The sequence below is a fragment of the Bufo gargarizans genome, chromosome 5, assembly GCF_014858855.1.
Source record: "Bufo gargarizans isolate SCDJY-AF-19 chromosome 5, ASM1485885v1, whole genome shotgun sequence".
NCBI lineage: Eukaryota > Metazoa > Chordata > Amphibia > Anura > Bufonidae > Bufo > Bufo gargarizans.
Window position 1 is genome coordinate 52,622,785 of NC_058084.1, and position 27,637 is coordinate 52,650,421.

General features: G+C 44.1%; 1 protein-coding gene across 3 annotated transcripts in view; it reads left to right on the forward strand.

Annotated features, from left to right (window-relative positions):
* Positions 1-27,637, forward strand: part of DPYS (dihydropyrimidinase) — a 76,013-nt gene that overhangs the window by 20,201 nt on the left and 28,175 nt on the right. For 2 of the 3 annotated variants that reach the window (XM_044293161.1, XM_044293163.1), the window contains exons 1-4: positions 4,951-5,257; positions 11,700-11,858; positions 15,399-15,578; positions 16,442-16,631. In XM_044293161.1, the coding sequence (XP_044149096.1) occupies positions 5,000-5,257; positions 11,700-11,858; positions 15,399-15,578; positions 16,442-16,631 (787 nt within the window). In that variant the 5' untranslated portion in view covers positions 4,951-4,999. Of the gene's footprint in view, positions 1-4,950; positions 5,258-11,699; positions 11,859-15,398; positions 15,579-16,441; positions 16,632-27,637 lie in introns of those variants that run through there. The other variant, XM_044293164.1, reaches the window with a different exon arrangement.

Sequence of the window (27,637 nt, forward strand, 5' to 3'; positions counted from 1 at the left end):
CGGAGGATGTTGATATATTTTTATTTGTGCATGCAGGACTTTTGTCTCCGCTTAAAAATCCTCTTCTGAGCGGAAACATAACGGATCCCATTATAGTCTATGGGGTCCTAAGGGCTCCGTTTGACTCAGTTTGGCGTCAGTTATGTGCCTTTTCCGTCCTTTTCGTTCTCCTACTCCTAAACGGAGCAGGAGAACGGAAAGGCTGAACGGTGATGTGAACGAAGCCTTACTCTAATAAATGGGGATTTCAATTGTGTTATCAATCCCAAGACAGATCAGACTTCTGTGGGTTGAGACACATGTAATTCTATATCTAACCAGGGGTCCCCTTTGGCACGATTCTGTCAGGAGTCTGGCTCTGTAGATGCCTGGGGTTTTCTAGGACGGGGGAGAAGAGTTTATTCCTGTGTGACTAAATCTGGGAACTGCATGTCCAGGATCAATCTGGCTTTAATAAATGAAAAATATTTGAGATATATTAAATGTATGAAATATGAAACTGTCAGATCATGTGCCAGTATCCCTTGAGCTTTGTATGCTTGATGATAGGCAAGGGGTAGTACCTCCTTTCAGATTGAACTCCTATTTGCTGTTGGTAATAGATAATCATGACTGGTTAAAACAAGAGATGGTCTACTTCTGGAATGTTAATTATAAATCAGCTAAAACCCAACTGGTATGGGATGCGTTTAAGGCGTTTGTTAGGGGGTTATTTATTAGCAATATCTCTTATTTAGGAAGTGGTTATAGGATGAAAGAGAGGGCTTTAAAAGCAGCTGTGTTATGTGGGATGAATCAGTTCTCCAGGAATAAAACAGAGGAGAATAGAAGGGCAAGTCAGGAGTACTCCAAATTTCTCTTGGATAAGGCCCAGCAGAGGCTCTTCTTCAAGCGACAAATACAATTCTGTGAATCCGGTTGTCTGGGAAAATTCCTGGCTAAGGTGATATCCAATCAGGACCAAAAAAAATGAAATACTTAGCATTCGTTTAACCAAGGGTATAATTACTGAAAACATTTTTCGGAAATACATAAAACTAGTAATAATATTCCGGATGAAATCATGGATGCCTATTTGGACTCCATCACGTTCCCGGTTCCTAGTAAAGTACAGAGGAAATCTCTTGAAGTAGAATTTTCACTTCAGGAGTTAGAGGCCACAATAACGGATGGTATTCTACTCGAGTCTATGACATAAGCGGTATTTGTATTAATATTGAAAAAGGGTAAAGATCCCTTAGATATGGGGTCATATAGACCGATATCGCTTCTGAATATAGATGTTAAGCTTTTATCAATGATGTTGGCCACAAGGCTCTTTACACCCCGATCAGAATCTGTTTATCCCTAATAAAGGTACTCATCACAACCTTCATCGACTTTTTGTGAATATACAGTCACCTGGGGGGGGATTCCGGCTCCATCCTGTCTTTGGATGCCTTTAAGGCGTTTGATAGGGTGGAGTCCTATGGAATGTGTTGGGAAGAATGGGATTCGGTACGAGGTTTAGAAGTATGGTTAGACTTCTGTATAATTCACCTATTGCAAAGCTCAATCTTAATGGCAGTCTGACCTCGAGTTTTCTGCTGACTAGAGGTACTCGCAAGGTTGTCCACTTTCTCCATTATTGTTTGACATTTATATTGAGCCTTTGGAACTTAGTATTAGGCAAGACCCAAGGATTGAGATTTTTGGAGTACTGGAACCAGAGGATCAGATTTCTTTATATGCGGATGATGTCCTTTTTTTTATAGATCACACTAATATAACCCTTCCAAGAATTATTCATATAGTTTATTCCTTTGGAGAAGTCTCTGGCTTAGATATTAACTGGTCCAAAACCACTCTTATGTTATTGTATAATTTTGAGTATCTGAGCGAGGGGTCCTTGACGATGTTAAAGGTTTTTGATTCATTTGCGTATCTTAGTATGACGATATCCTCTAGGATTTAAGATTTCTTACTACCCCTAACTACAGCTGACAGAATATCCTTAGTTAAGATGGTGATTTTACCCCAAAACTTTTCTATATTCTTAGAAATTCCCCAATCTGGATCGAGGATAAGTTCTTTAAACTCATTGAGAGGGTGATGAGCGATCTTTGGGGAAGAAAGCGAGTGAGCTTAAAATTGGATTTTTTTTATAAGCCGTTGGAGCAGGGAGGGTTGAATCTCCCCTACTTCAAGGGCTATTTTATAGCTGCGCAGTTATGGTTATATTGTAATTGGGAGAAAAGTGCTTTGTGTAAGATTTTGGTGCAACGATCCCCATTTGATAACATATTTACTCTGTTGGAATCTGGGTGATTCATTTAGTTAAGTTATTCTCTAGATCTTGGACCACCATTAGAAGATGGAGGGGGAGAAAGGGATCTCTTTTGTGCACTCTTCTTTGGCATAATTTTTATTTACAGGATGTTGATAAACTACGCGGGGATAAGTTTTGGCAGAAAAGTAACATTTTGTATTTTTCACAGGTGGTGAGAAACGGAGAGGTACTTCCCTTCTCCGATTTAGCACATATGGGGAATTTAGGTAATTTAAGTTGGTATTTTCCGATACGTCCAGCACTTTTTAGTGTAAAAAAAGCTCCACTGTTAGAGATAGACACTTTTTCACCTTTGAATGTTGTGATACGGAGTCTAGACCAGAAGGGCAAGATTTCCCAACTATATAAATTATTAGTTAATGCACTATTTAATAAGGCTGTCTCCCTGGGTCAGACAGCTTGGGGAATTGATTGCCCAATGGTTACGCTACAGGAATGGGGAAATATATTTGCTTAATTAAGATTAGCATTTCATAACTTGAATCACATACTGGTACAGTTCAATATTTTACAAAGAGTGTATGTCACGCCGATGTGGCTTAATAAATGTGATCTAAGAGAAACTTCGAACTGCCCACGGTGTGATTCACAGCGTGCAGACTTTTTGCACATGTTTTGGTTGTGTCCAGATCTAAAAGTTTATTGGGGTTCATTTCAGAATTTTATTACCCAAAAATTGTGGGTAGTAATCTCGTTTACACCTGAGCTCTGTATATTGAGTGATTTATCTAAGGTAAACTGCCATAAGTATAAAAAGACTCTTTTGATCAGAATTATGTTTTTAGACAGACTTTTGATTACTCGAGTCTGTATCTCACAAAATATCCCAGAGCTCAATGAGTGGTTATATTTGGTTAACAAGGTTAAGAGATATGAAAATGTGCTATACAATCAAAGAAATTCTGAGGAAAAGTGGTCTAGGTCATGGGGAAGTTGGAAGTGGTAGGTCTTTTTTTTTCTATTGATAAATCCATTTTTGAGAAGGGATTAGAGATGCATCGCTAGGGAGTAGGTTTGGGTTGAGTGGGTTGGGAATAGATAAAAAAAAGAGGGACAAGAATTACCAATGTCATTGATTAATTATGTATCTGTTTTAATTTTGCTGTTTTCTAAATAAAAATTATTAAAATAAAACACCCCCAAAAAGTATGTAGTACAATGTAACTGCACCCCAGAAACAGCAAATAAGATGTAGCTTTCTACACTTATACGTCCCCAAAAAGGCTGTAGAACAATGTAACTGCACCTCAGAATGGCAAATAAGATGTACTTTTTATACTATTAAAACACTCCAAAAAAAGCTGTAGTACAATGTCACTGCACCGCAGAACGGCACATAAGACGTCCTTTGTTTTACACTAATACACCCCAAAAGAAACTGTAGAACAATTTAAATGCACTGCAGAACGGTTAATATGATGTATGTATATTTCCTATAAATACACCCTGCAACACAGCACTGGCACCCCAATAACAATAAAGGTTTGCTGGAATTACAGATGTATCATCTAGTGCAAACCTAAAAGCAGCAGTATAATGGCATATTGGATCCCCAGTCAGTGCAGCAAGGTGTAATAAAATCGCTCCTATTACCCAAGCTGTAAACTCCCCTATTGCACACTGTTCTCCTTTTATAGTGTAGATCAGGCATGCTCAACCTGCAGCCCTCCAGCTGTTGCAAAACTACAACTCCCATCATTCCCAGACAGCCTACAGCTATCAGCCTACAGAAGGGCATTGTGGAAGTTGTAGTTTTGCAACAGCTGGAGGGCCGCAGGTTGAGCATCACCGGTGTAGATGATGCCTCTCTATCCTTTCCCTACACCTTGAATAATCTTTCCCTGAACTTGTAAATCATTTTTTCACCACAATGAAGTCTTTCCTAGCACTGTCCCTAGCGCCTGCTGACGTCTCTCCCTGGAAAATGGCTGAATCCAAGATGGCTGAGGCTATTTATAGGGCTCTGACATCACAGGGCTGGCTGGCTGCTGATTGGCGGCATGCATGGCATTGTGGGTGATCCCTCGTTCCCAGAGTCCTTTGCTCCATGTCCTCACATGTGCAGCAGCCATTTTAGGAAAAAATGTGATTCGTTACCATGAAGTGTGAGGAAATTCGGATTTGGTGCGAATCAAATTTTTCCGGAAATTCGGATCGAATTCTATTTTGTCAACTTCGATTCACTCATCTCTAATTATAATTGGTGCCTTGAGGCCCCCTTTCTTCTATGTACCTTGGGATAAAATGAAATATGGTCAGCCCTCTTCTTCAGCTTGGTAGTATATCCAGGAAAAACTAATGTCTATATGTCTCTTCTGCAAAAACAAACTCTCCATTTGGATTCTCCTTTAAATTCTTTACGTACTTCACATTTTTGACCTGATTTCAACTCTGGTATAAGTCAGTGGAAGCAAATATTCGACATCTGCTGAATCTGTTCTGAATATATAAAAGCAGTTTATGTAACAGGACAGGGCTCTGCTGTTCTCAATAGTGTTTGTTGGCCCCGTGATACTCAGTCATCCCCCACCCCGCCCATTGCCAAATACATCCCCTACCCCTGCCCCAGTAAATCTTTTACAGATCACAGTATAAATATAAAGACTTGCCTGGCATAACCCTGGATGACAATAAATCTGGAGATTTACTGTAAGAGCCGCAGCTAAAAAAATGGCCTCCCCTAGCAGGATCCTAATTAGAGGGGGCAAGATCGTTAATGACGATTGCTCATTTTTTGGGGACATCTATATCGAAGATAGGCTGATCAAAGACGTCGGCACAAACTTACACCCCACAAGATCGGAAGGGTTGAGAGTCATAGATGCCACGGGTAAACTGGTATTTCCCGGAGGTATCGATACGCACACACACTTCCAGTTTCCGTTCATGGGATCGCAGTCTATTGATGACTTCTACCAAGGAACCAAGGTAAGATCTCCAAGAAGTTTTCTGTCTACTACATGTAGTTTCAATCCTAACCCCTTAATGACCACCCATTGCCCTTTGCTGTCACTGAGGGAGCAGAGCTCTTCTGCTGCTCTACAAAATGAACTGTAACTAACAGCTCTGGTTCTTACAGCAGCCCTTTGATCTGCAGCCAGGATCGGAGGTAGCTCCAATCCCAACTGTTAACCCTCTGATTGTCACAGTATGTGACCGTGGCTTGATCAAAGTTTCCCCCTCTGATTGGGTCTCAGTGATCTGATCAGAGGCTAGGTAAGCCATCTGCCCTCCACCCTGGAGACCTAGGAGGGACACCAAGACTGTACATTCAGTAATCCAAGGAGATAATATGATCACTAAAGTGGTTCTCCCTGAGGAGGCTTTGGTGCTTCCAGGCTAAGGTAGCTTCTTGGTCTTGTGGTTTAGATCACGTGGTATGTCTCGGCCACTCAGATGGAGAAACACACAGAGGTTAACCTGGAGGTATACACCGGTGGCTGAAATATTTGCCACCAGTAGGTGAACTCAGTCTAGATCGTAGCCATGAGCTGGGATGTTTGAAAGCCTGAGGTGCAGAAGGTGCAGATGGTGACTCTGAGGTCCTTTATGCACTGGGGTTGGGAGCCCTCTGAGTGTTGGCACATTTGCACACACTTCACTTTCTCACATTTTGATCACACTCACCTCTCTTTGCCCGGGCCTCACGGCTTGACAAGATGAGGATTTTTTTTATAATTCTGTCCGAAATTTCCGGGATATAATGGCACATATTCACTTTATTTTTTTCTGTTCACTGTGTCTTCATTTTACAGGGTTGTGGCACCATAATCGGCAACCCCCAGAGGTCTAGTGGGGTGGGGGGGGGGGGGTGACCATCGGGTTCCTCATCCCCCTACACCCCCAAAGGGTGAAGCCAGACCTCAAATGGGGCCAACACCTGAGGTGGAAGTCAGAGCAAGACGGGCTCTTTCTCGGCTTCGTCTGAAGATGGCCACTAGTCCCTGACCCTTGCAGGAGCCTTCTGGTCTTTGCACTTTTTTAGTTGTACGGGGTGAAGAAACTCATTATCTCGGGCTTTCAATTTAAAAAAAACTAGCGTTGCTCTACCCTCAGCCTGTGCTATGTATTAGCAGTTAGGAGTATGCTAATATATTACAGGTACAAAATAATTTGTAAGACAGTAATTCCTTAATGAGATTTTTTCAAATGTAATAAAAAATTGTAAGAAAAACATTAAATAAAAAAGATTAAAAATATATATATATATTATACATAAAATATGTTTTATTGTGCATAAGTTACATAAAAGAAAAAACTACTACACTTATTAGGTCTCCACGGAACCGAAATAACCTGAAAAACTCATTTAACAGATTATTGAGTGTTAAATATTACACTATGGGGGTAGGTTCACATGGAGTTTTTTTGGAGGAGGCTTTGAGGCAGATTTTTCTGCAGGTTTTTTAGCCAAAGCCAGAAGTGGATTTGAAAGGAATTAGAAATATAAAGGAAGGACTTCTACTTGTCCCTCCTGCTGGAAAAAAAAACTCTGTGTGAACACCTCCTAAACAGTAAAGTAAAATTAGCAACGTCAAAAATCTTTTTCTATATTTGCAATGCAAAAATAAAAAAAAGTTTATAAGCAACAAAGTATGTACATGTGCTGTCAAACAGTACCAAATAATGCAATTTCTCTTGCATAAAACTGGGCCTAATACAGCCACGTCAACCAATTTTTTTTTTTTAAGTCTGAGACATGGAGAGGCATAAGTATAAAAAAAACTGCTGGTTATTAAGTGGTCAATAGAATATTCCAGAATACTTTGCTGCTTCTGAAGTTTGCAGCCCTAGACTCTCCATCATGAAAGGAGAACCAAGTCAAATGAGAAGCACTCCCATCATCCTCTGACAACTGCATGACGTTCTATTGACTCCTATAGGATCATGACTGTCAAGCGAATGAATTGAGCAACAGAATGGGTTGTACTGAGCGTTACTGGGGGAATTTCTGCATTGCTGTGATTTGCTCCAAATTTATCAGTTGTGACTGCTCAGATATCAGTCTAGTATCTTAAGTAGACAATACCATTGAGGACCTCAGTAAATCTGGACTCTGCAGGTAGTGAATCATACAGACTGGGGTACAATAGACAGTAATTTAGGTGAGAGCTCCTGTAGGTGACCGAAATTTTATCCAGTCCTTTTTAATATCAGATCATCCCTACACTAATAGCGGGAATGATTCCAATATCATCCTAAAGCCATGACCCACCGGGCGATGCTCTGACACCCTGGTACGCCAGTCCTGATCATATCTGACCACTGCTGTTCTGCAATATTCAATGGAGCCTTATGTTCCTAACTGCGCTAGTGCTGCCATCTAGTGGTGGACTGCAGTATAGCATGGCATCCCTGTACAGTAATAGTACTCTGTATATGAAAGCTGCCGGGATTCGGATGGGCAAAAACTCTGCACGCAGTGGTTTTGTTTGGCTGAATCCCAGCGTATTTGCCAGGTAGTGGCCGGATTATAGTCAATGGGGGCGGCGGGCATTCCGGTAAGATCCGGCAATGCTGGATCCAGAGAGCTCCAGCAGGCGTCATATAGTACCAGCAAATTAATGCCGGCAGTGTGAAACAAGCCTTAGGGCTCATGCACACTAACTTATTTATTTTTCGTGTCCATTAAAAAATTTTTGCGGCCTGTATGAAGAACCATTCATAAAATGACTTTGTGTCCATATGTCTGCATGGGCTTTCTGCAAAAAAATAGAACACGTCCTATTACTGTCCACATTATGGACAAGGATAGGACTGTTCTATTATGTGGACAAGCTGTTCTGTCCCACAAAATGTGGAATGTGCACGATCAGTATCTGTGTTTTGCGGATCCGCAATTGGCGGACTGCAAACCTTCATGAGCTCGGACCTGAATGAGCTCTTAAGGAGCCTGAGATATGAGAACCCTGAGCAAACACGATACACATCAGCCGCAGTATTACGGTACTTTTCATATCCAAACCATGCTGTGCACTGTAATACACTTGGAATTGTGTCCTATATTATAGCGTATAATACTGTATTAATCGATGCTGTAATACACCGCTATAATACGCTATACAATATCTAGTACACTACTATAATACATAATGCCATCATATACTTTACAATACTGCCACCTAGGATGCTTTATTAGAGTACATTCACATGACCGTAATTCTGGGTCCGCATCCGTTCCGCAATTTTGCGGAACAGGTGTTGACCCATTCATTTCAATTGGGCCGCATCTGTTGTTCCATTGTTCCGTTACAGCCCCGCGAAAAATATAAAGCATATCTGATTCTAGTCCACAATCGCAGACAAGAATAGGCATTTTCTATATAGCACCAGCCATGTGCGGCCCGCAAAATGCGGAACGCACAGAGCCGGTATCCGTGTAACTTACGTTTGTGTGACTGTAGCCTTATAGTAATGTGTTGTATATTAACGGCAGCCCATTGTATAAGGGTAGGCGTTTCAGTTTATGTTGCCCACAGGTGTAGGCACGTGGGTGGTTAGCAGACAAGGCAGGTACCGCCACACACTGCCTGTTTTTAATGCATAATATCACTAATAAAGATTTATTGTTTAATTTTAGTTTCATCAGGCAGTGACTTCCTCGTGTGCTGTATGTGTATAATTGTATATGATACTGTATTAATGTATGAATAATATGTATTATGTTATGCTACAGTGTGCATTGTTACTCTATTGTTCACAATAAAGTATTATACTATACCGTACAGCAATATATCATGTTTCAGTATCTATGATATATTGCATCCTATATAGTATAATATACTGCACACCACTATAACACTATGCTGTAATATACTGTATTGCATTACTTTATTACTATAATACATGTATAATGCTATCATTCTAAACTATAGCCATATACTATTATTATGAACAGTATTATACTATACTACATAATAACATACAATATTATATTATACCTGTATATGCACACTGCCATACTGAATGACACTATGGCATACAACACTGTATTCATTCTGTACTTCTATAGCAGTGGTGGCGAACCTGTGGCACGGGTGCCAGAGGCGGCACTCGGAGCACTCTCTGTGGGCACCCACACCCTGGAAAAAGTCTATGGCGTACCAATATGCCTTAGACTTTTCCTGCCATTTATCAGCACCGGGCGCACTATGAACGGCACAGGCAGCGCATTGAGTGCAGGCAGCGATTTTAGCTAAATACTAAAGTACATGGAAGATATACTATGTCGGACTGTGGTATTCAGGGTAAATTGCCTTGTTGGCACCTTGCGATGAATAAGTGGGTTGTAAGGTTGCAGTTTGGGCACTCAGTCTGTAAAAGGTTTGCCATCGCTGTTCTATAGTATTATAATAGTATTTATTATAAATCTTGTTTTCATACCAAATGCAGTATGAATTCAGAAAATGTGGGGTTTGTGTGACACTTTCAGGGTGACAAGCAATAAATGGTAGGAAATACTATACATGGATACAAATACTGGAATTTCTGGCATTGGAATGGGGGTCAAACACATTTAACTATGCCATCTAGTGGCAGAATTATATATTACATTCAAGAAAAATAGATACTAGCGCTGTATAAGTGAAAGAATTCCCTATTATTAATAAAAGATATAACTTTAGTAAAGGGCCTTTTACACAGGGCGATGATTAGGAACGAATGGCATTAGTTCAGAAAATCCCTGTCGCCTGTAAGCACCCCAGCAGTCCGCCAAATAGTAAGCAAACCCTTATTTGTTGGCTCATTGGATCTGTTATGCAGCTGTGGGCCTCATGTGCACAACCATATTTTCAATCTCTATGCAGAGCCATTCATTTCAATGGGACCACAAAGGATGCATATTGCCCTGCAACAAAAAAAAAAGATAGAACATGTCCTATTCTTGTCTGTTTTGCAGACAAGAATAGGCATTTGTAACACAGGGCGGGATGTGCAGAAGGGTTAAACGTGACATGTACACGGCCAGTGTACACTGCAAAACTGATAGTCGTGTGCATGAGGCCATCGGGTGTCCATGGCTCTGTGGGGTCGTACCCTGAGGCCACCTGCCCATGTTGCAGAAAACGCACAGATTCCTGTGCGGGGGGGAATACAGCGCAGTACAGTCCCAGCAAAGAGCATTAGAGTAAACAAATCTCATGTAGACTTTGCAGATTGTTTCTGTGTGGAGACCGACCAGCCGCGCAGATCTCCATCAGCAGAATGTCAGTTATGTTTGTGGTTTTAGTTGCAGGTTTCACTGTTTTTTAATGAAGGGTGAGATCTGCGGCAAAACCGTATCTAATCTGCACCAAAATCCGCCATTTGTGGATCTGCAGAAGAAATGCACATAAAACCACACAGAAATTTGTGCCGATCTTATGTTCCTTCACCCGCAGCCGTGCAGGTGGCATCAAAATCCATTCTTTGTCAGCAGCACATCTCCTCATGTAAACAGGGGCTGTGCTGCTGACCAAATGTCATGATTTATCATTAACATTTTTGGCAAAAAAAAAAAAAAAGTCTCAAGACCCCATTTTGCAACTTTTTAAATGCCCACGCAACAATATTTTACTTTGCCCCGGCAAATTTACTAACATTTATTTTTTAAATTTTCTTTGACCGGCGTAAATGTTGGCGTTTTTTCACTCCAGGCACATGGTCTTGCGTTGACGCTCCTAGTTTATGATGCGGTGCCAGCCTTGTGGACATTAGGATGCTGCCACACGTTCAGGTCTTTTTAATGCAGTTTTTGAAACCAAAAGCAGGATCGGATAAAAAAATAAAATTGCATCTGTCCTTAATACTTCCTCTACTTAATAATCCACTCCGGATTTTGGCTTAAAAAATTGCATCACGAAACCTAAACATGATGCCGTCTCTTTAAGCCTTATTCACATGTCTGTGGTCAGTGCTGCTTGCGTGAAGATACCCATGATGGATCCGTGTCCGTTTTTTTATGTCCGTGTCACCCGTGTTTGCATAGGGGGAAATCTGAACATAAAATTGACAGGCTGCAGATTTGAAAAATCTTCACGGCAGGTCACTTTCTGCACAGAGCGAACATGCAAAGACAAAGAGTACATGAGATTGGCCTAATGTCGTAGACTTTGCTGGCGCTGTATGCCGCGTGCCCTCTGCAATGTGTGCAGGTAACTTTAAGAAAAGACACAAGGACAATAGAGAGGTTTGATAGGATTGAGACATGTAAAACCAAATATTAATAGTAAGAAGGTTGGGGAATCAGTGCTGTATGTGAATACTGTCTAATGTGTGTGGACTGTAGGAGTCGCTGACCGCCTCACTGGTGGATAATTATCTGTATGTCCATTCAGAGCATATGGACGCTGATAACTCATCGATGATAATTCCCTTCTCGTTGTCCCAGGCGGCGGTGGCCGGAGGTACAACCATGATCATTGACTTTGCCATTCCAAAGAAAGGCTGCTCTCTGATTGACGCGTACGACACATGGCGGAGCTGGGCCGACCCTAAAGTGTGCTGCGATTACTCTCTGCACGTGGCTGTGACTTGGTGGAGCAAAAAGGTAATTCTGGTATCTTTATAGATGGGATAAGGTATCCTGTACTGTGAACTGCAAGAATAATAGAAGCAGGGGCGTAACTACCATAGCGGCAGACCTGCTATGGGGCCCGGGGCAAGAGGGGGCCCAGTTGGAATCATCTCCTCTTCTACTGGAGGTGAAATCTTGGCCAGGACTCTACCCTCTAGAGCAGGCATCCTCAAACTGCGGCCCTCCAGCTGTTGCAAAACTACAACTCCCAGCATGCCCGAACAGCCTACAGGTATCAGCCTACAGCAGGGCATTGTGGGAGTTGTAGTTTTACAACAGCTGGAGGGCCGCAGTTTGAGGATGCCTGCTCTAGAGGAACAACTTTTAGCAAATGAGGCAGTGGAAAATGGCCCAAGGGTCATTGTAAGGGGTTTAGGCAGAAATATTTCTGTCCTGTGTGGGGGGCCCGATTTGATCCTAGCTATGGGGCCCTTACTTCTCTATGTACGCTACTGAATAGAAGTCAACGTTTTGTGTCTACAGCTCCTGTGCAGACTTATAGGTCTTTATTAGTGTTGAGTGAACTTGTGTTTTAAGTTTGGATTCTTCGATAACCCAAACCAGAACTTTAGACGCCGAACTTAAAACACAAGTTCGCTCAACACTAGTCTTTATGGTTACAGACTACAAACAAGCTCTGTGTAGGTCAGATCCTGCTGTCATAATCTCTTCCATCTGTCCTTTACTTCTTGCTAGTATACAATTAGGTAGTGTAACGGCACCCCGGGCATAAAAGGGGGTAAACGCTGTTTATGCGATATTCCCTTTCCAGATGCACAGGCAGCTACTAAAGATGCCAATCTCCTGAACTGGAAACCATATGAATGCTGCATACAGCTGAATAGGAAAAACCATAGGAGAGGTTTACACTCCTAGCAGTCGAACTGGAGCAGCATACAATCCCCCCAAGAACGAGACCAAGCTCTGTGTTGAGGGTAAAGCAGTGGACAGCCAGAGCTGTGTGTTTATTGTTCTTATATACACATTCTTACACATTAGTACCACCCACAGGGTTTTTTAAAACAACCAGTAACCCCATACAATACACTCAGACACTCCCACACAAAATCCTCCCCTCTGCCTGTGATACAATTACCTTACACAATGGGTTAATGTAATTATCACAGGCAGGAGAATACACAGCTTCACACAATGTCTTCTGTCCTGGAGACAATTGGGAAGTAATCCAATTTATCTCCAAGGGCAGAGGCAAAACTCCATTAGCCACATGGTAGCAAAAGACAATAAAAGACATAAGAATATTTAACTGTGCCGCTATTGCATAAAACATAGACATTTAACATATCCCCAGATAGCTCAGGTCTGAGTGCATTTTATTAGGTGAATGGCACTCAGACTACACGAATACAGTTTAATTGCCATGGAGCCAAATTCTTTCACATAGTCTTTGCAGGGCAAAATCAAGTGTTTCAACATGGGGCCATAGTCTAAAGGAAGCAGGCGGGCAACCAGGCTTCTCCAATGCAATGCTGCCAGATTGGTCTTGTCACAGGTAGTGTCCAGACTCCACTTGACTCAGCAGTTTAAGGCCTCGTTAACATCTCCATTACGGCGATCTGGCTGTCCATTCTGGTGCAAATGGATGCATGCAACTTTTTTTGTCGGGCCGACACCCGGCATATATGCCGGAAAGCGGCCAGATCACCGTCGGACCTCATTGCCGTCAGTTGACCTTGCAATGCCAGATTCTTCTAGATACGGCAAGCTGCTCTGTGCTGGAACAATCTGCCTGGTCTGCTAACGGAGATGTGAACAAGGCCTTAAAAGTCCACTTTTGTTTATTTAGCATCTAGCAGACTCCAGTAAGAACAAGTTGTGCAATCACTTGGATGAAGCCACAGCACAGAAAAAAATACAAATCAAAGACCTTGCCCATCTGGGCACTTACTAAACAGTATATCTATCTCAGGTAGGTACAAGTCCCATGGACATCATGCTTTCAGAGCAGACAAGTCTACCAGCTTCAAGGCTCTCACCCAGACTCAAAGTCTGAGGCCTCTATTTATTCCCCAGTACTGATCCCAGTGACTACACCTGAGAACACCTCAGGCTAGGGGGAATAGCTGTACTGGAGTGGGGTGGAATGGTAGGTCTCTCCACCAATCCTACCTACCATTAAAAAAAATCCAGCCCATAAATAATCTGAATAAACCAGCTCCAGGAAACTATACTTCACTGAAATTATACAGCCTTCTGGATTTAATTTATCTCACTTAGAGAAATTTTATTCTCTGACCTGTTAGAAAGGTACATGATGTGATCTGTAGTGAATGTAATTTTCTTACTAGTGTCTGTATTTGTGAGTTATCCCCTCCCTTCTGATCCTCAGCTGTGTCATGTGACAAGAAATCAGACTTTCCAAATACAACAGCATCTTATGAGTGGACAGGAAGTCAGTTTCTCTATGTATTCCTATGGGGGCCTCAGTGTTAGTGTCATAGAAATGAATGGCAAAATAACTGACTTCCTGTCCTGTGCCAGTTGGAAATCAGAGATCTGGTCACATGACACAGCTGAGGATCAAAAGGGAGGTTATAACTCACAAATACAGTCACTGATGAGAAAACTACAGTTTACATCATGTACCTTTCTAGCAGGTCAAAGAATAAACATTTTTGCCGTAGTTCTGCTTTAACAGTAGGTTTACGGGAAGTGTAGGACAGATCAAAGGGAGCATGTCCGCAGGAATAGACCAAATCGGGTTGATCTGTAGTTTATAACCATGGAGACACATAACTGCATAGGAGCTGTGTACAAAAAATAGTAGGAGATTTTTGTTACAATGAAGATCTTGTGCCCCAAACTAGTTGATTTCAAACATGGACATACCCCTTATATTTATAACATCTCTATAACCAAAAAAAAGAGAATATAATGGTCTTGAGGTGGGGTGTTGCTTTGTTATTTTGGTGAAGGATGGGGGTGGGAGGAGTTACATGTTCATGGTTGAGCGAATCGAAGTATCCGAAGTGGAATTCAGGAAAAATTTGATTCCCCAGGAAGCCAAAGTTCCTCGCAAACGAATCAATTTTCCATTAAATAGCGGTAAAAAAACAAAAAACATACTCAACTCATCCATTTGCACGTGAAGAGGCCGTTGCGGCCATCTTTATTGTAGAAATTGCACGAAATCTTGCGCCCAGCCAGCGTGATGACGTCACCATGTCCCTGAGTGAGATTTCATGCGGTGTCTTCAATCAAGATGGCTGCGACGGCCTCTATGTGAGCGAATGGATATGGTGAGTATTTTTTTTTTTTACTCTGATTAACCTTAATGCTGCGATTAGTGATGAACGCGGCATGTGAGGGGTTCAATCACGGTGGGCAGAACGCCCGCTACTTACAAAGAAATGCGCTTCATGACAAAGCAATCGAATTTCTTTGTGAAATTTGGCGAAGCAGCCGAATCAGATTTTTTTCTGAACTTCTCTCATTTCTATTAGGGATATATCCCAAAAATGACAAAGTATTAACCAAAATAAATATCCACAGGTAAAAGAGGAAATGGCAGTCCTTGCGAGAGACAAAGGGGTTAATTCCTTCAAGATGTTCATGGCCTATAAGGACCTCTACATGGTTAATGACTTGGAGCTGTACCAGGCCTTCACCTGCTGCAAGGAGATCGGAGCGATCGCTCAAGTCCATGCAGAGAACGGAGATCTGATTGCTGAGGTAAGTATCCCTCTTAAAGGGGTATTCCGGTTACATAACTATTAGATCGGCAGGGGACCCCCAACAAACACAAGAACGGGGGCGCTGTACCCCCTGCAGCCCCCCTGAAATGAACAGAGAGTCCATTGGCACATGCGCATGGCTGCTCCATTCATTTCAATGGGAGTTACGGAGATAGTCCAGTACAGCAGTCCACTATCTCTAGAATTTCCATAGAAAAGGAATGGAGAGACTGCTTGCGTGTAGGACCCCCACCGATCTAATAGTTATACCCTATCCTGTAGATAGGGGATAACTTAATCTAACAGGAATGCCCCTTTAACTATCAGAGCTAAAGAGAGGTTTATTAGATTTCCTCTACAATGGTGACATCTAGTGGCAGTTTGTTATATTACATCCACATAAAGCAAATAATGGTGGGGGGGATAAAAAAAACTTTTTTTACTTATGCATTTTCAATAATTTTTGGGCACCAGAATTTGCCACAACACTGTAAGCAGAATGTACTCAGAGTAACTCCCATCAACCCTGAGGCTTGCAATCTGACCTCCATATGTCAGACATAGCAAACATACATATGGCTGCCTGTGTCAGCATATATGGGTTAACTTTGAAATGACCTTTCGATATGACCTGCATGTGCAATAATAGCAGAGAAGTCTAATATTCTCTGAGAAATGGGCAAGTTCCCCTGAACATTTTCCTCCGATAGCCCCCTCAAGTCCTAAACAGATAATGATTAATGTATGCATTTGTAAAAGTGGCAGGAGGGCGTTCACAAACATTGCTATGTCTTTTCATGACACCGAAAGATATTTCCCACTGCATAGCTCTACCTACGAGTGTCTTTTGGTATTTTGAAGGGCGCTAAGAAAATGCTGTCTCTGGGAATCACAGGACCGGAGGGCCACGAGTTGTGTCGACCAGAGGAGGTGGAGGCAGAAGCTACACAGAGAGCCATTACTATCGCCAACTCTGTCAACTGCCCTCTGTTTGTGGTCCACGTGATGAGTAAATCTGCTGCTAAGGTCATCGCCAACGCACGGAGAGAAGGTAATGTACACCCAAAAAGAAACATTGAGGAACAACGTGACATTATGTTTCTTGCGCAGGGTGCTGAATATGTTTTTTTTTTGGGGGGGGGGCGATTAGAAAATTGCTCTCGCTGCAATTTCCAACTATACTGCATAAAGTGCACAAAAGAATGGAGTGACTTTAAGAAGAACAGCAGTGTTAAAGGGGCATACCGGATTGGTGAGGTCTATCACCTGGCACCCACGCCGATTAGCTGTTTGAAGAGGCTGCAGGGCTGTGGCGAGCACCGTGGCCTTCTTGCAGTTTACCATGCATAGCACTGGATGGGGCGGACTGGGAGCTCAACATGGCCCTGGGAAAAAAAAAATGGCCCTATTTTGTAGCGGGGCCAAAATTGATATGAGGCGGGGTAACACAAGTAGGCGGGGCCAGCAGTACATTATACCATCCCAGCAGAGCCAAATACCATGGTGCATCACAAAATACAGCCCCAAAAACTGCCACTCATGGTGGCCAGAGCCAGTTAGCCAGAGCCATTCTGTCCTCCTACTCCAGTTGAATTCAGGAGTCAGGAGGAGAGCGTCAGATCATTACTTAACATGGCTGGCAGCCTTGAGAAGAGCTCAGATGGCCCCTTGGACATCGGCCCACCAGGAAGTTTCCCTTTAGGGTCTATGGCCAGTCTGCTCCTAGTGGCCATGCTTTGTATTACAGCTCAGACCCTTTGACTTGATTAGGACTGAGCTGCGTCTAGGCTACGTGACTGATGACCGAGACATCACATGGCCTAGGAAGTGGCCACGACACTTCCAGGAAAAAGCAGCCCTCCTTGCTTGTCCCTGCAGATTTCCCAACTCTTTTAGGAGTTCACGAGATCTCCACTTTTTCCGGGAGTCTTCAGCATGTTCCAGGACAGTATGCATAACATATATATATATACTAGCAGAAGGACCCGGCTTCGCACGGGTATATTTCATCTATTTCATTGTATATATCCGTGTGTCGTAAAAAGATATCAACAGTTTACCCCATAACAGTGAACTCTACAGTACTCGCCCCTTTAACAATTACCTCTACAGTGCTCGCCCCTTTAACAGTGACCTCCACAGTGCCTGCCTTTTTAACAATGACCTCCACGGCGCCTGCCCCTTTAACAGTGACCACATCTTTAACAGTGACCTGCAGAGTACCTGCCCCTTTAACAGCGACCTCCACAGTGCCCACCCCTTTAACAGTGACCTCCACAGTGCCCGCCCCTTTAACAATGACCTCAACAGTGCCCGCCCCTTTAACATTGATCACCCCTTTAACAGTGACCTTCATAGTGGCTGCCCCTTTAACAGTGACCTTCACAGTGCCTGCCCCTTTAACAGTGACTTCCACAGTGCCTGCCACTTTAAACAATGACCTCCACAGTGCCTGCCCCTTTAACAGTGACCACATCTTTAACAGTGACCTGCAGAGTACCTGCCCCTTTAACAGCGACCTCCACAGTGCCCACCCCTTTAACAGTGACCTCCACAGTGCCCGCCCCTTTAACAATGACCTCAACAGTGCCCGTCCCTTTAACATTGATCACCCCTTTAACAGTGACCTTCATAGTGGCTGCCCCTTTAAAAGTGACTTCCACAGTACCCACCCCTTTAACAGTGACCTCAACAGTGCCCGTTTCTTTACATTGACCACCCCTTTAACAGTGACCTTCACAGTGGCCGTCGCCCCTTTAACAATGACCTCCACATTACCCACCCCTTTAACAGTTACTTCCACAGTGCCCGCCCCTTTAACAGTGACCTCCGCACTGCCTGCCCCTTTAATAGTGACCTCCATATTGCCCATCCCTTTAATAGTGACCGCCCTTTTAAAAGTGACCTCCACAGTGCCCACCACTTTAACAGTGACCTCCACAGAGTCTGCCCCTTTAACAGTGACCTCCACAGTGCCCACCCCTTTACCAATGACCTTTGCAGTGCCCGCCCCTTTACCAGTGACCTCCACAGTGCCCGCCTCTTTAACAGTGACCTTCAGAGTGCCCGCCCCATTAACAGTGACTTCCACAGTGCCCACCCCTTTAACAGAGACCTTCACAGTGCCCGCCCTTTTAACAGTTGCCTCCACAGTGTCTGCCCCTTTTGCAGTGACCTACACAATGCCCACCCCTTTAACAGTGATCTCCACAGTGCCTGCCCCTTTAACAGTGACCTCCACATTGCCCTTCCCTTTAATAGTGAATGCCCATTTAACAGTGACCTCCACAGTATCCACCCCTTTAAAAGTGACCTCTGCAATGTCTGCCCCTTTAACAGTGACCTCCACAGTGCCTGCTTCTTTAACAGTGGCTTCCACAGTGCACGCCCTTTTAACAATGACCTCCACAGTGCCCATCCCTTTAACATTGACCACCCCTTTAACAGTGACCTTCATAGTGACCGCCCCTTTAACAGTGACCTTCACAGTGCCCACCCCTTCAACAGTGACTTCCACAGTGCCCACCCCTTTTAACAGTGACCTTCACAGTGCCCGTCCCTTTAATAGAGAATGCCCCTTTAACAGTGACCTCCACAGTGCCCGCTCCTTTAACAGTGACCTCCACAGTGCACGCCCCTTTAACAATGACCTCCACAGTGCCCGTCCCTTTAACATTGACCACCCCTTTAACAGTGCCTGCTCCTTTAACAGTGACCTCCACAGTGCACGCCCCTTTAACAATGACCTCCACAGTGCCCGTCCCTTTAACATTGACCACCCCTTTAACAGTGCCCGTCCCTTTAATAGAGAATGCCCCTTTAACAGTGACCTCCACAGTGCCCATCCCTTTAAAAGTGACCTCCACAATGCCTGCTCCTTTAACAGTGACCTCCACAGTGCACGCCCCTTTAACAATGACCTCCACAGTGACTGTCCCTTTAACAGTGACCTTCACAGTGCCCACCCCTTTAACAGTGACTTTCACAGTGCCCGCCCCTTTAACAGTGACCTCCACATTGCCCGTCCCTTTAATAGAGAATGCCACTTTAACAGTGACCTCCACAGTGCCCACCCCTTTAAAAGTGACCTCCACAATGCCTGCTCCTTTAACAGTGACCTCCACAGTGCACGCCCCATTATCAATGACCTCCACAGTGCCCGTCCCTTTAACATTGACCACCCCTTTAACAGTGACCTTCATAGTGACCGCCCCTTTAACAGTGAATTTCACAGTGCCCACCCCTTTAACAGTGACTTCTACAGTGCCCACCCCTTTAACAGAGACCTCCACAGTGACCGCCCCCTTAACAGTGACCTGCACAGTGACCGCCCCCTTAACAGTGACCTCCACGGTACCTGCCCCTTTAACAGTGACTGCTACAGTGCCCGCCCCTTTAACATTGACCACCCCTTTAACAGTGACCTTCATAGTGGCCGCCCCTTTGACAGTGACCTCCACAGTACCCGCCGCTTTAACAGTGACTTCCAGAGTGCCTGCCCCTTTAACAGTGACCTCTGCAGTGCCTGCCCCTTTAACAGTGACCTCCACAGTGCCCGCCCCTATAACAGGGATCTCCACAGTGGCCGTCCGTTTAATAGTGGCCCCTGCCCCCCATACATGTAGCAGTGTAGTTGTGTCATCAAATATCTTATGACTGAATATTTAATGACCTGCGAACTGCTAAAACCTGTGATCAGTTTTTATGGCAACCTGGAGTAGGACCTGCAAGCTTCTATTGGCTAATAAGGGACATGTGACCGTGTAAATGGCATTTTTGGGGAATATCTCCGGAACGGTAAGTCCTAGAGAGCTGAGACCCGGTCTAAAACCTGATGTACCTGTGTGCCAAATTTTGTGAAGATCGGTCCAGTCGATTGGTCGCACATGAAGAACAGACAGACAGAAACTCATTTATATACAGTACAGACCAAAAGTTTGGACACACCTTCTCATTCAAAGAGTTTTCTTTATTTTCATAACTCTGAAAATTTTAGATTTACACTGAAGGCATCAAAACTATGAATTAACACATGTGGAATTATATACTTATCAAAAAAAGTATGAAACAACTGAAAATAGGTCATATTCTAGGTTCTTCAAAGTAGCCACCTTTTGCTTTGATTACTGCTTTGCACACTCTTGGCATTCTCTTGATGAGCTTCAAGAGGTAGTCGCCTGAAATGGTTTTCACTTCACAGGTGTGCCCTGTCAGGTTTAATAAGTGGGATTTCTTGCCTTATAAATGGGGTTGGGACCATCAGTTGCGTTGTGGAGAAGTCAGGTGGATACACAGCTGATAGTCCTACTGAATAGACTGTTAGAATTTGTATTATGGCAAGAAAAAAGCAGCTAATTAAAGAAAAACTAGTGGCCATCGTTACTTTAAGAAATGAAGGTCAGTCAGTCCGAAAAATTGGGAAAACTTTGAAAGTGTCCCCAAGTGCAGTCACAAAAACCATCAAGCGCTACAAAGAAACTGGCTCACATGCGGACCGCCCCAGGAAAGGAAGACCAAGAGTCACCTCTGCTGCGGAGGATAAGTTCATCCGAGTCACCAGCCTCAGAAATCGCAGGTTAACAGCAGCTCAGATTAGAGACCAGGTCAATGCCACACAGAGTTCTAGCAGCAGACACATCTCTAGAACAACTGTTAAGAGGAGACTGTGTGAATTAGGCCTTCATGGTAAAATATCTGCTAGGAAACCACTGCTAAGGACAGGCAACAAGCAGAAGAGACTTGTTTGGGCTAAAGAACACAAGGAATGGACATTAGACCAGTGGAAATCTGTGCTTTGGTCTGATGAGTCCAAATTTGAGATCTTTGGTTCCAACCACCGTGTCTTTGTGCGACGCAGAAAAGGTGAACGGATGGACTCTACATGCCTGGTTCCCACCGTGAAGCATGGAGGAGGAGGTGTGATGGTGTGGGGGTGCTTTGCTGGTGACACTGTTGGGGCTTTATTCAAAATTGAAGACATACTGAACCAGCATGGCTACCACATAACTTCCAGAGTGGCTGTCCCTTTAACAGTGACCTCTACAATGCCCGCCCCTTTAACAGTGACATCCACAGTGCCCGCCCCTTTAACAGTGACCTCCACATTGTCCGACCCTTTTTTAGTGCCCGCTCCTTTAACAGTGACCTGCACAGTGCTCGCCCCGTTAACAGTGACCTCCACAGTGCCCTCCCTTTTAACAGTGACCTCCACAGTGCCCAGCCCTTTAACAATGACCTTCACAGTGCCTGCCCTTTTAACATTGACCACCCCTTTAACAGTGACCTTCACAGTGCCTGCCCCTTTAACAGTAACTTCCGCAGTGCCCGCCCCTTTAACAATTACTTCCACAGTGCCCCATGCATGTAGCATGTAGTGCTATAATACGTCATATGACTGAATATTTAAAGGAGACGCAGGCTTCTGCTATGGGCGTATTCTTCTCCCTGGCTGTGACTCCCTGTGAGCGCGATCCAATCAGAGTGGACCGCTCACAGCCAGGGAGAAGGAATCTCGCAAGAACTTGAGCTCCTTCTCCCTGGCTGTGAGTGGTACGCTTTGATTTGATCGGGCTCACAGCCAGGGAGAAGCAGATGCCCACAGCAGAACACTGCGTCTCCCCCACCCATTGCGAGTATACTGCTTATTATAATACAGCGCGCCAAATCATCGGGGGGCCATAGCAGACAAACAGGTGGGGCTTTTGAAAAAAAAAACACCCATGGCATCAGTGAGGGCCTCCCTACAAGGTAATACCATAATTAGGCTGTCAAAACTTTGCTTATTCCTCGTTGTAAAACTGCTCCAGCTCCTTCAAGTTGGATGGTTTGCGCTTGTGAACAGCAATCTTTAAAGGGAACCTTTCACCAGTTTTATGGTGTCCTAACTAAGGGCAACATAAATAGGTGACTGATTCTCTTAGCAAAATGCTGGGTCACTTTCTTTAATTGACCCAGTCAATCTGTCAACATCTTGTATTGAAAAGCTCCATCTCATAATGATGAGTCCTGAATATTCATGAGCTCCTGACTCTTCCCGCCTACCTGCTGCTGATTGACAGTTATTTTCCATATGAATCAGCAGCAGGTGGGCAGGGGAGTGGCTATAGCTCTGAATAAAAAAAAAACGCTGGACTCACTGACATCACGCTGGACTCAAATCAGCTCATTAGCATGCAGCATCTTTGTGTGTATATTATGAGGTAACCATCTGTCACACCAGTAAGTGAATACATCTAAGGTACGTTTTAGTAGTTAATGATTGTATATAATTAGTTAGATTATAATCAAATATCCACATGACAGGTTCCCTTGAAGTCTGACCACAGATTTTGTTTATTGGATTGAGATCTGGGCTTTGACTAGGCCATTCCAACACATTTACATGTTTCCCCTTAAACCACTTAAGTGTTGTTTATTAGTGTGTTTGGGGTCATTGTCCTGCTGGAAGGTGAACCTCCGTCCTAGCCTCAAATCACGGAGTACAGGTTTTGCTCAAGAATATCCCTGTCACCATCCATCTTTCCCTCAACTCTGACCAGTTTCCCAGTCCCAGCTGCTGGGCTGCTGAAAAACATCCCCACAGCATGATGCTGCCACCACCATGTTTCACTGTGGGGATGGTGTTCTTTGGGTGATGTGTTGGGTTTGCGCCAGACATAGCGTTTTCTTTGATGGTCAAAATGTTCAATTTTAGTCTCATTAGACCAGAGCACCTTCCTCCATACATTTTGGGAGTCTCTCACATGCCTTTTCGCAAACTCACAACGTGCAAATTGTTTTTAGCTAAATGTAATGGCTTTCTTCTGGCCACTCTGCCATAAAGCCCAACTCTATGGAGCGTACGGCTTATTGTCATCCTATGTACAGATATTCCAGTCTCTGCTGTGGAACTCTGCAGTTCTTCCAGGGTTACCTTAGGTCTCTGTGCTGCCTCTCTGATTAATGCCCTCCTTGCCCGGTCCATGAGTTTTGGTGGGCGGCCGTCTCTTGGCAGGTTTACTGTTGTGCCATGTTCTTTCCATTTAGTTACGATAGATTTGATGGTGCTCCTGGGGATCATCAAAGATTTGGAAAAAAAATTATAACCTAACTCTGACTTGTACTTCTCAACAACATTGTCCCTTACTTGTTTGGAGAGTTCCTTTGTCTTCATGAGTGTTTGGTTAGTGATGCCTCTTGCTTAGGTGTTGCAGCCTCTGGGGCCTTTTAAAGAAAAGTGTGTACATGTAATGACAGATGATGTGACACTAAGGCTACTTTCACACTAGCGTTCGGGCGGATCCGTCCTTCAAACGGAGCTCACGAACGGAAACCCGAACGCTAGTGTGAAAGTAGCCTTAGATTGCACACAGGTGACATCATTTCACTAATTATGTGACTTCTGAAGGTAATTGGTTGCACCAGACCCTTTTATGGGCTTCCTAACAGAGGGGATGAATACATACGCACATGCCAATTTTCTGTTTTCTATTTCTAAACAATAGTTTTATTTATATATTTTTCTCATTTCACTTCACCAGCTTAGACTATTGTGTTCTGATCCATCACATGAAATTCAGATTAACAAAACATTGAACGAAAGGCTGTAATGTAACAAAATACGAAAAAAGTAAAGGGGGTGAATACTTTTGCAAGGCACTGAATATATATAATTTTTTTTATTTTATTTTTTTATGTCACTTTTAACTTACAGTTTTACATTCGTAGAATGGGTCCGCATCTGTTCCGCAATTATCCGGAACGGGTGCGGACCCTTTCATTCTCTATGGGGCTGGGGCGCGCCTCCGATCTTGCGGTCCGCAGCTCCGCAAGAAAATAGAGCATGTCCTATTCTTGTCCACAATTGCGGACAAGAATACGCATTTCTATGGGGGTGCCGGCCAGGTGTATTGCGGATCCGAAATTTGCGGATCCGCAATGCACTATGGATGTGTGAATGGACCCTTAGACTGTCTTTGTTGCCCATAGCAGCCAGAGTTCAGTTAATTTTTCTAAAGTGGTTAAAAAAATGAAAGCTGAGCTCTGATTGGTTGCTATGGGCAACATAGGAGTCTTACTAGGAGTCTTCATAGAAGGGGACCAGGAAGGGCCACCCCTCCATGTGCTGGAACAGAGAGCTATACTGAAAGCTTCTGCTCTGGTGGACTCAAAGGAGAGATTTATCAAAACTGGTGTAAAGAAAAACTGGCTTAGTTTCCCATAGCAACCAATCAGATTACACCTTTCACGTTTTAGATCTAGTGGAATCTGATTGGTTGCTATGGGCAACAAAGCCAGTTTTTCTTTACACCAGTTTTGATAAATCTCCCCCAAACTGTGGACAGACATTCAGATGTATGGAGTCCATGTATTCTACATTTGCAGTACCCCTGGGGTTATCTGCAAAGTTTGTTTTGTTAGGTAATGTTTGTAATGTTAATGCTAAGTACCGTGCACACAGTTGTTCCAGCATTAGCTAGGCATGGCCAGCATTAACCATCCTAGCTCAGCCCTCTCTGGAGCTTAGCATGTGGGCTGGTTCCACCTCCTGGTTCCATAAGATTCCAGTCAGAGTAGCTGTAGAGAGGGAGGAGGAAGGAGCATTCTCCATGTACTCCTCTCTCATATACTCCAAGCCCTGGAACCTCGGTCACCACCAGGAGCTGCAGTAGATGCAAGCAGGCAAGAACTAAAGGACTAAAGGAGGAGGATTTGCATGGCTACAGCATGAGAGTCAACAAACTAAAGGTGATCCAGACCCTGCTGCTGCAGAGGGATAACAGGTTAAGACACCCTATGCATTCCAGCATAGTGGACATTACAGTTGTGTTGCCATATTGTAGTTTCTAGCCAGATATACCAGTAACAGAGATTTTAGCAAAAGAAAAAAATAACCAGAGGGCCATTGCTGCAAAAAAAAAACGCTTGGACATCTGGGAGGAATTAGCATTGTGTACAGATGCAGAATGTAGTACAACTCCTATTGTGTACACAGTAAAGAAAGACTTAAAGGGAACCTGTCACCGAGATTTTGGGGATAGAGCTGAGGACATGGGTTGCTAGATGGCCGCTAGCACATCCACAATACCCAGTCCCCATAGCTCTGTGTGCTTTTATTGTGTAGAAAAACTGCTTTGATAGATATGCAAATTAACCTGAGATGAGTCCTGTCCCTGAGATGAGTCAGGGACAGGACTCATCTCAGGGTAATTTGCATATGTATCAAATCGTTTTTTTTACACAATAAAAGCACACAGAGCTATGGGGACTGGGTATTGCGGATGTGCTAGCGGCCATCTAGGAACCCATGTCCTCAGCTCTATACACAAAATCCCAGTGACAGGTTCCCTTTAAGTTAAATCTGGCCTTGTTTCTGACTCTCTTAACACCACGCGCTACCCGCTGCATCTTCAACACGTGCCCTGTCCGGCACCCACATGGACATTAACATGATGGGCACCCCCAAACTACCATAAGGTAGGGAGCTACAGGGAGTGCCACATGGAAACACAGGGTGCCCTTCACGGCTCCAACTCCAGGGAGAAAGGGCCTGAGGGAGTACACTGTGATTCATCATCATCATCAGAGCTACTACCACACCCATCCTCTGCTCCAGCTCCTCAAGGGCTTGCTGCACATTCCTCATATGAAATGAGTGAATGGTGATCAACTGATCCTTGCCTTGTCTCCCATAAGAAAGGGACTGTCTGTGTTGAGACGACTTTTTTAGATAGAATTCAGGTGCCGACCCCTATGGGAGCAGCAAGGGCAGCCATATTGGTTGTCAACCAGCTTTACCAGAATCAAGTTGAGATTCGAAGAGGTCAACCCAAACGGTCTATGTTCTTGGTGATCTATCTGTAGGCCATCTTTTGTCATTTTCAGATAAGCAGCCTCATAACCAAACTTCGATGTCTAAACCGTAGACATGACGGGGTATTGGTTATTACCCGCTCGCCCCTCATGATCAGTCACTTACTAACCCTCAACTCACCTACCACCAGCCCTAACCCTCTAAACTGGCCTTGTCAGAACCCCAATAAGACACGGACACCAAGTTGGATTATATCGGCCACAGCAGCCGTTTATTGAAAACACATAAGTGAATAAATAACCTTTTATTTCCCACAAAACATCCCCATAAGATATAACCAACTTATTCATACCTGAGTAACACGGGGGAGGTCCTGGAAGCCCCAAACCTCAGAATTTTGCCAGTATCATTTTTGAGCCGACTTGCCCCCAGCCGTTAAGCACCAGCTCGGAGGCACCACTGACGGCTCGCCCAAATTCCGCCACAACCGACCACCAGCCATAGGAGTCCAGCCCCAACCGTGGAGCCCTCCCATCCTCGTCACCTGAATCTCTCCAACTTCAAGGACCTCCCACCGCCACAGCCGCCGTGACAAAATTATTAAAATATATATATTTTAAATATGATCCCCACACCCCCTCCCCTCCCCATTCTCCGCCATCCGGCCCAGGCTCCGGAACATGAAACAAAAAAGGGGTGGTTGGGTGGGAGCTCGGTTTTACCATAAAATGGCCTCCTTCCCCCCAGACCCTCGCTCTTTTAACCCCTTGCTCCCCCCCGCCCCCTTTACTTGAACTGACCAATCGCCTCCCAGGGGCTCCCTCAAACCAGCCCCCCGTCATGGTCGCCTCCCCCTAAGGCTGCGCCCCCAGTCCGGCTCTATCTTTATTATTAACGACTTCTGATATAAACACAATTTTTCCAACCGTCCAATATTACTGCCGTCTTAGAGCGTGTGGGGGGGGGGGGGGGGGGACGTCACCTTTATAGGCAGCGACTGTGTGTATGACCTGCATTAGCATTATTGCACAGTAATCATCTTTTTATCGGGATGCACTGTGTGTATGAGCCGCTCATACCCTCCATATTTTATACGGCGCTCACACCGCCGCCGCCTCGCTCTCTCGTGTTTAGAGAGCCTTTATTAACTGGAGGAGGCTCACTCTTTGGGGAAACGTGTCAGATGAAGATTTATAGTCTGCTGGTAACAAAGCTGCGTTTTCAGCATTAAGGAGCCGGCATTATTAGTTTTTTCTTTATTTATT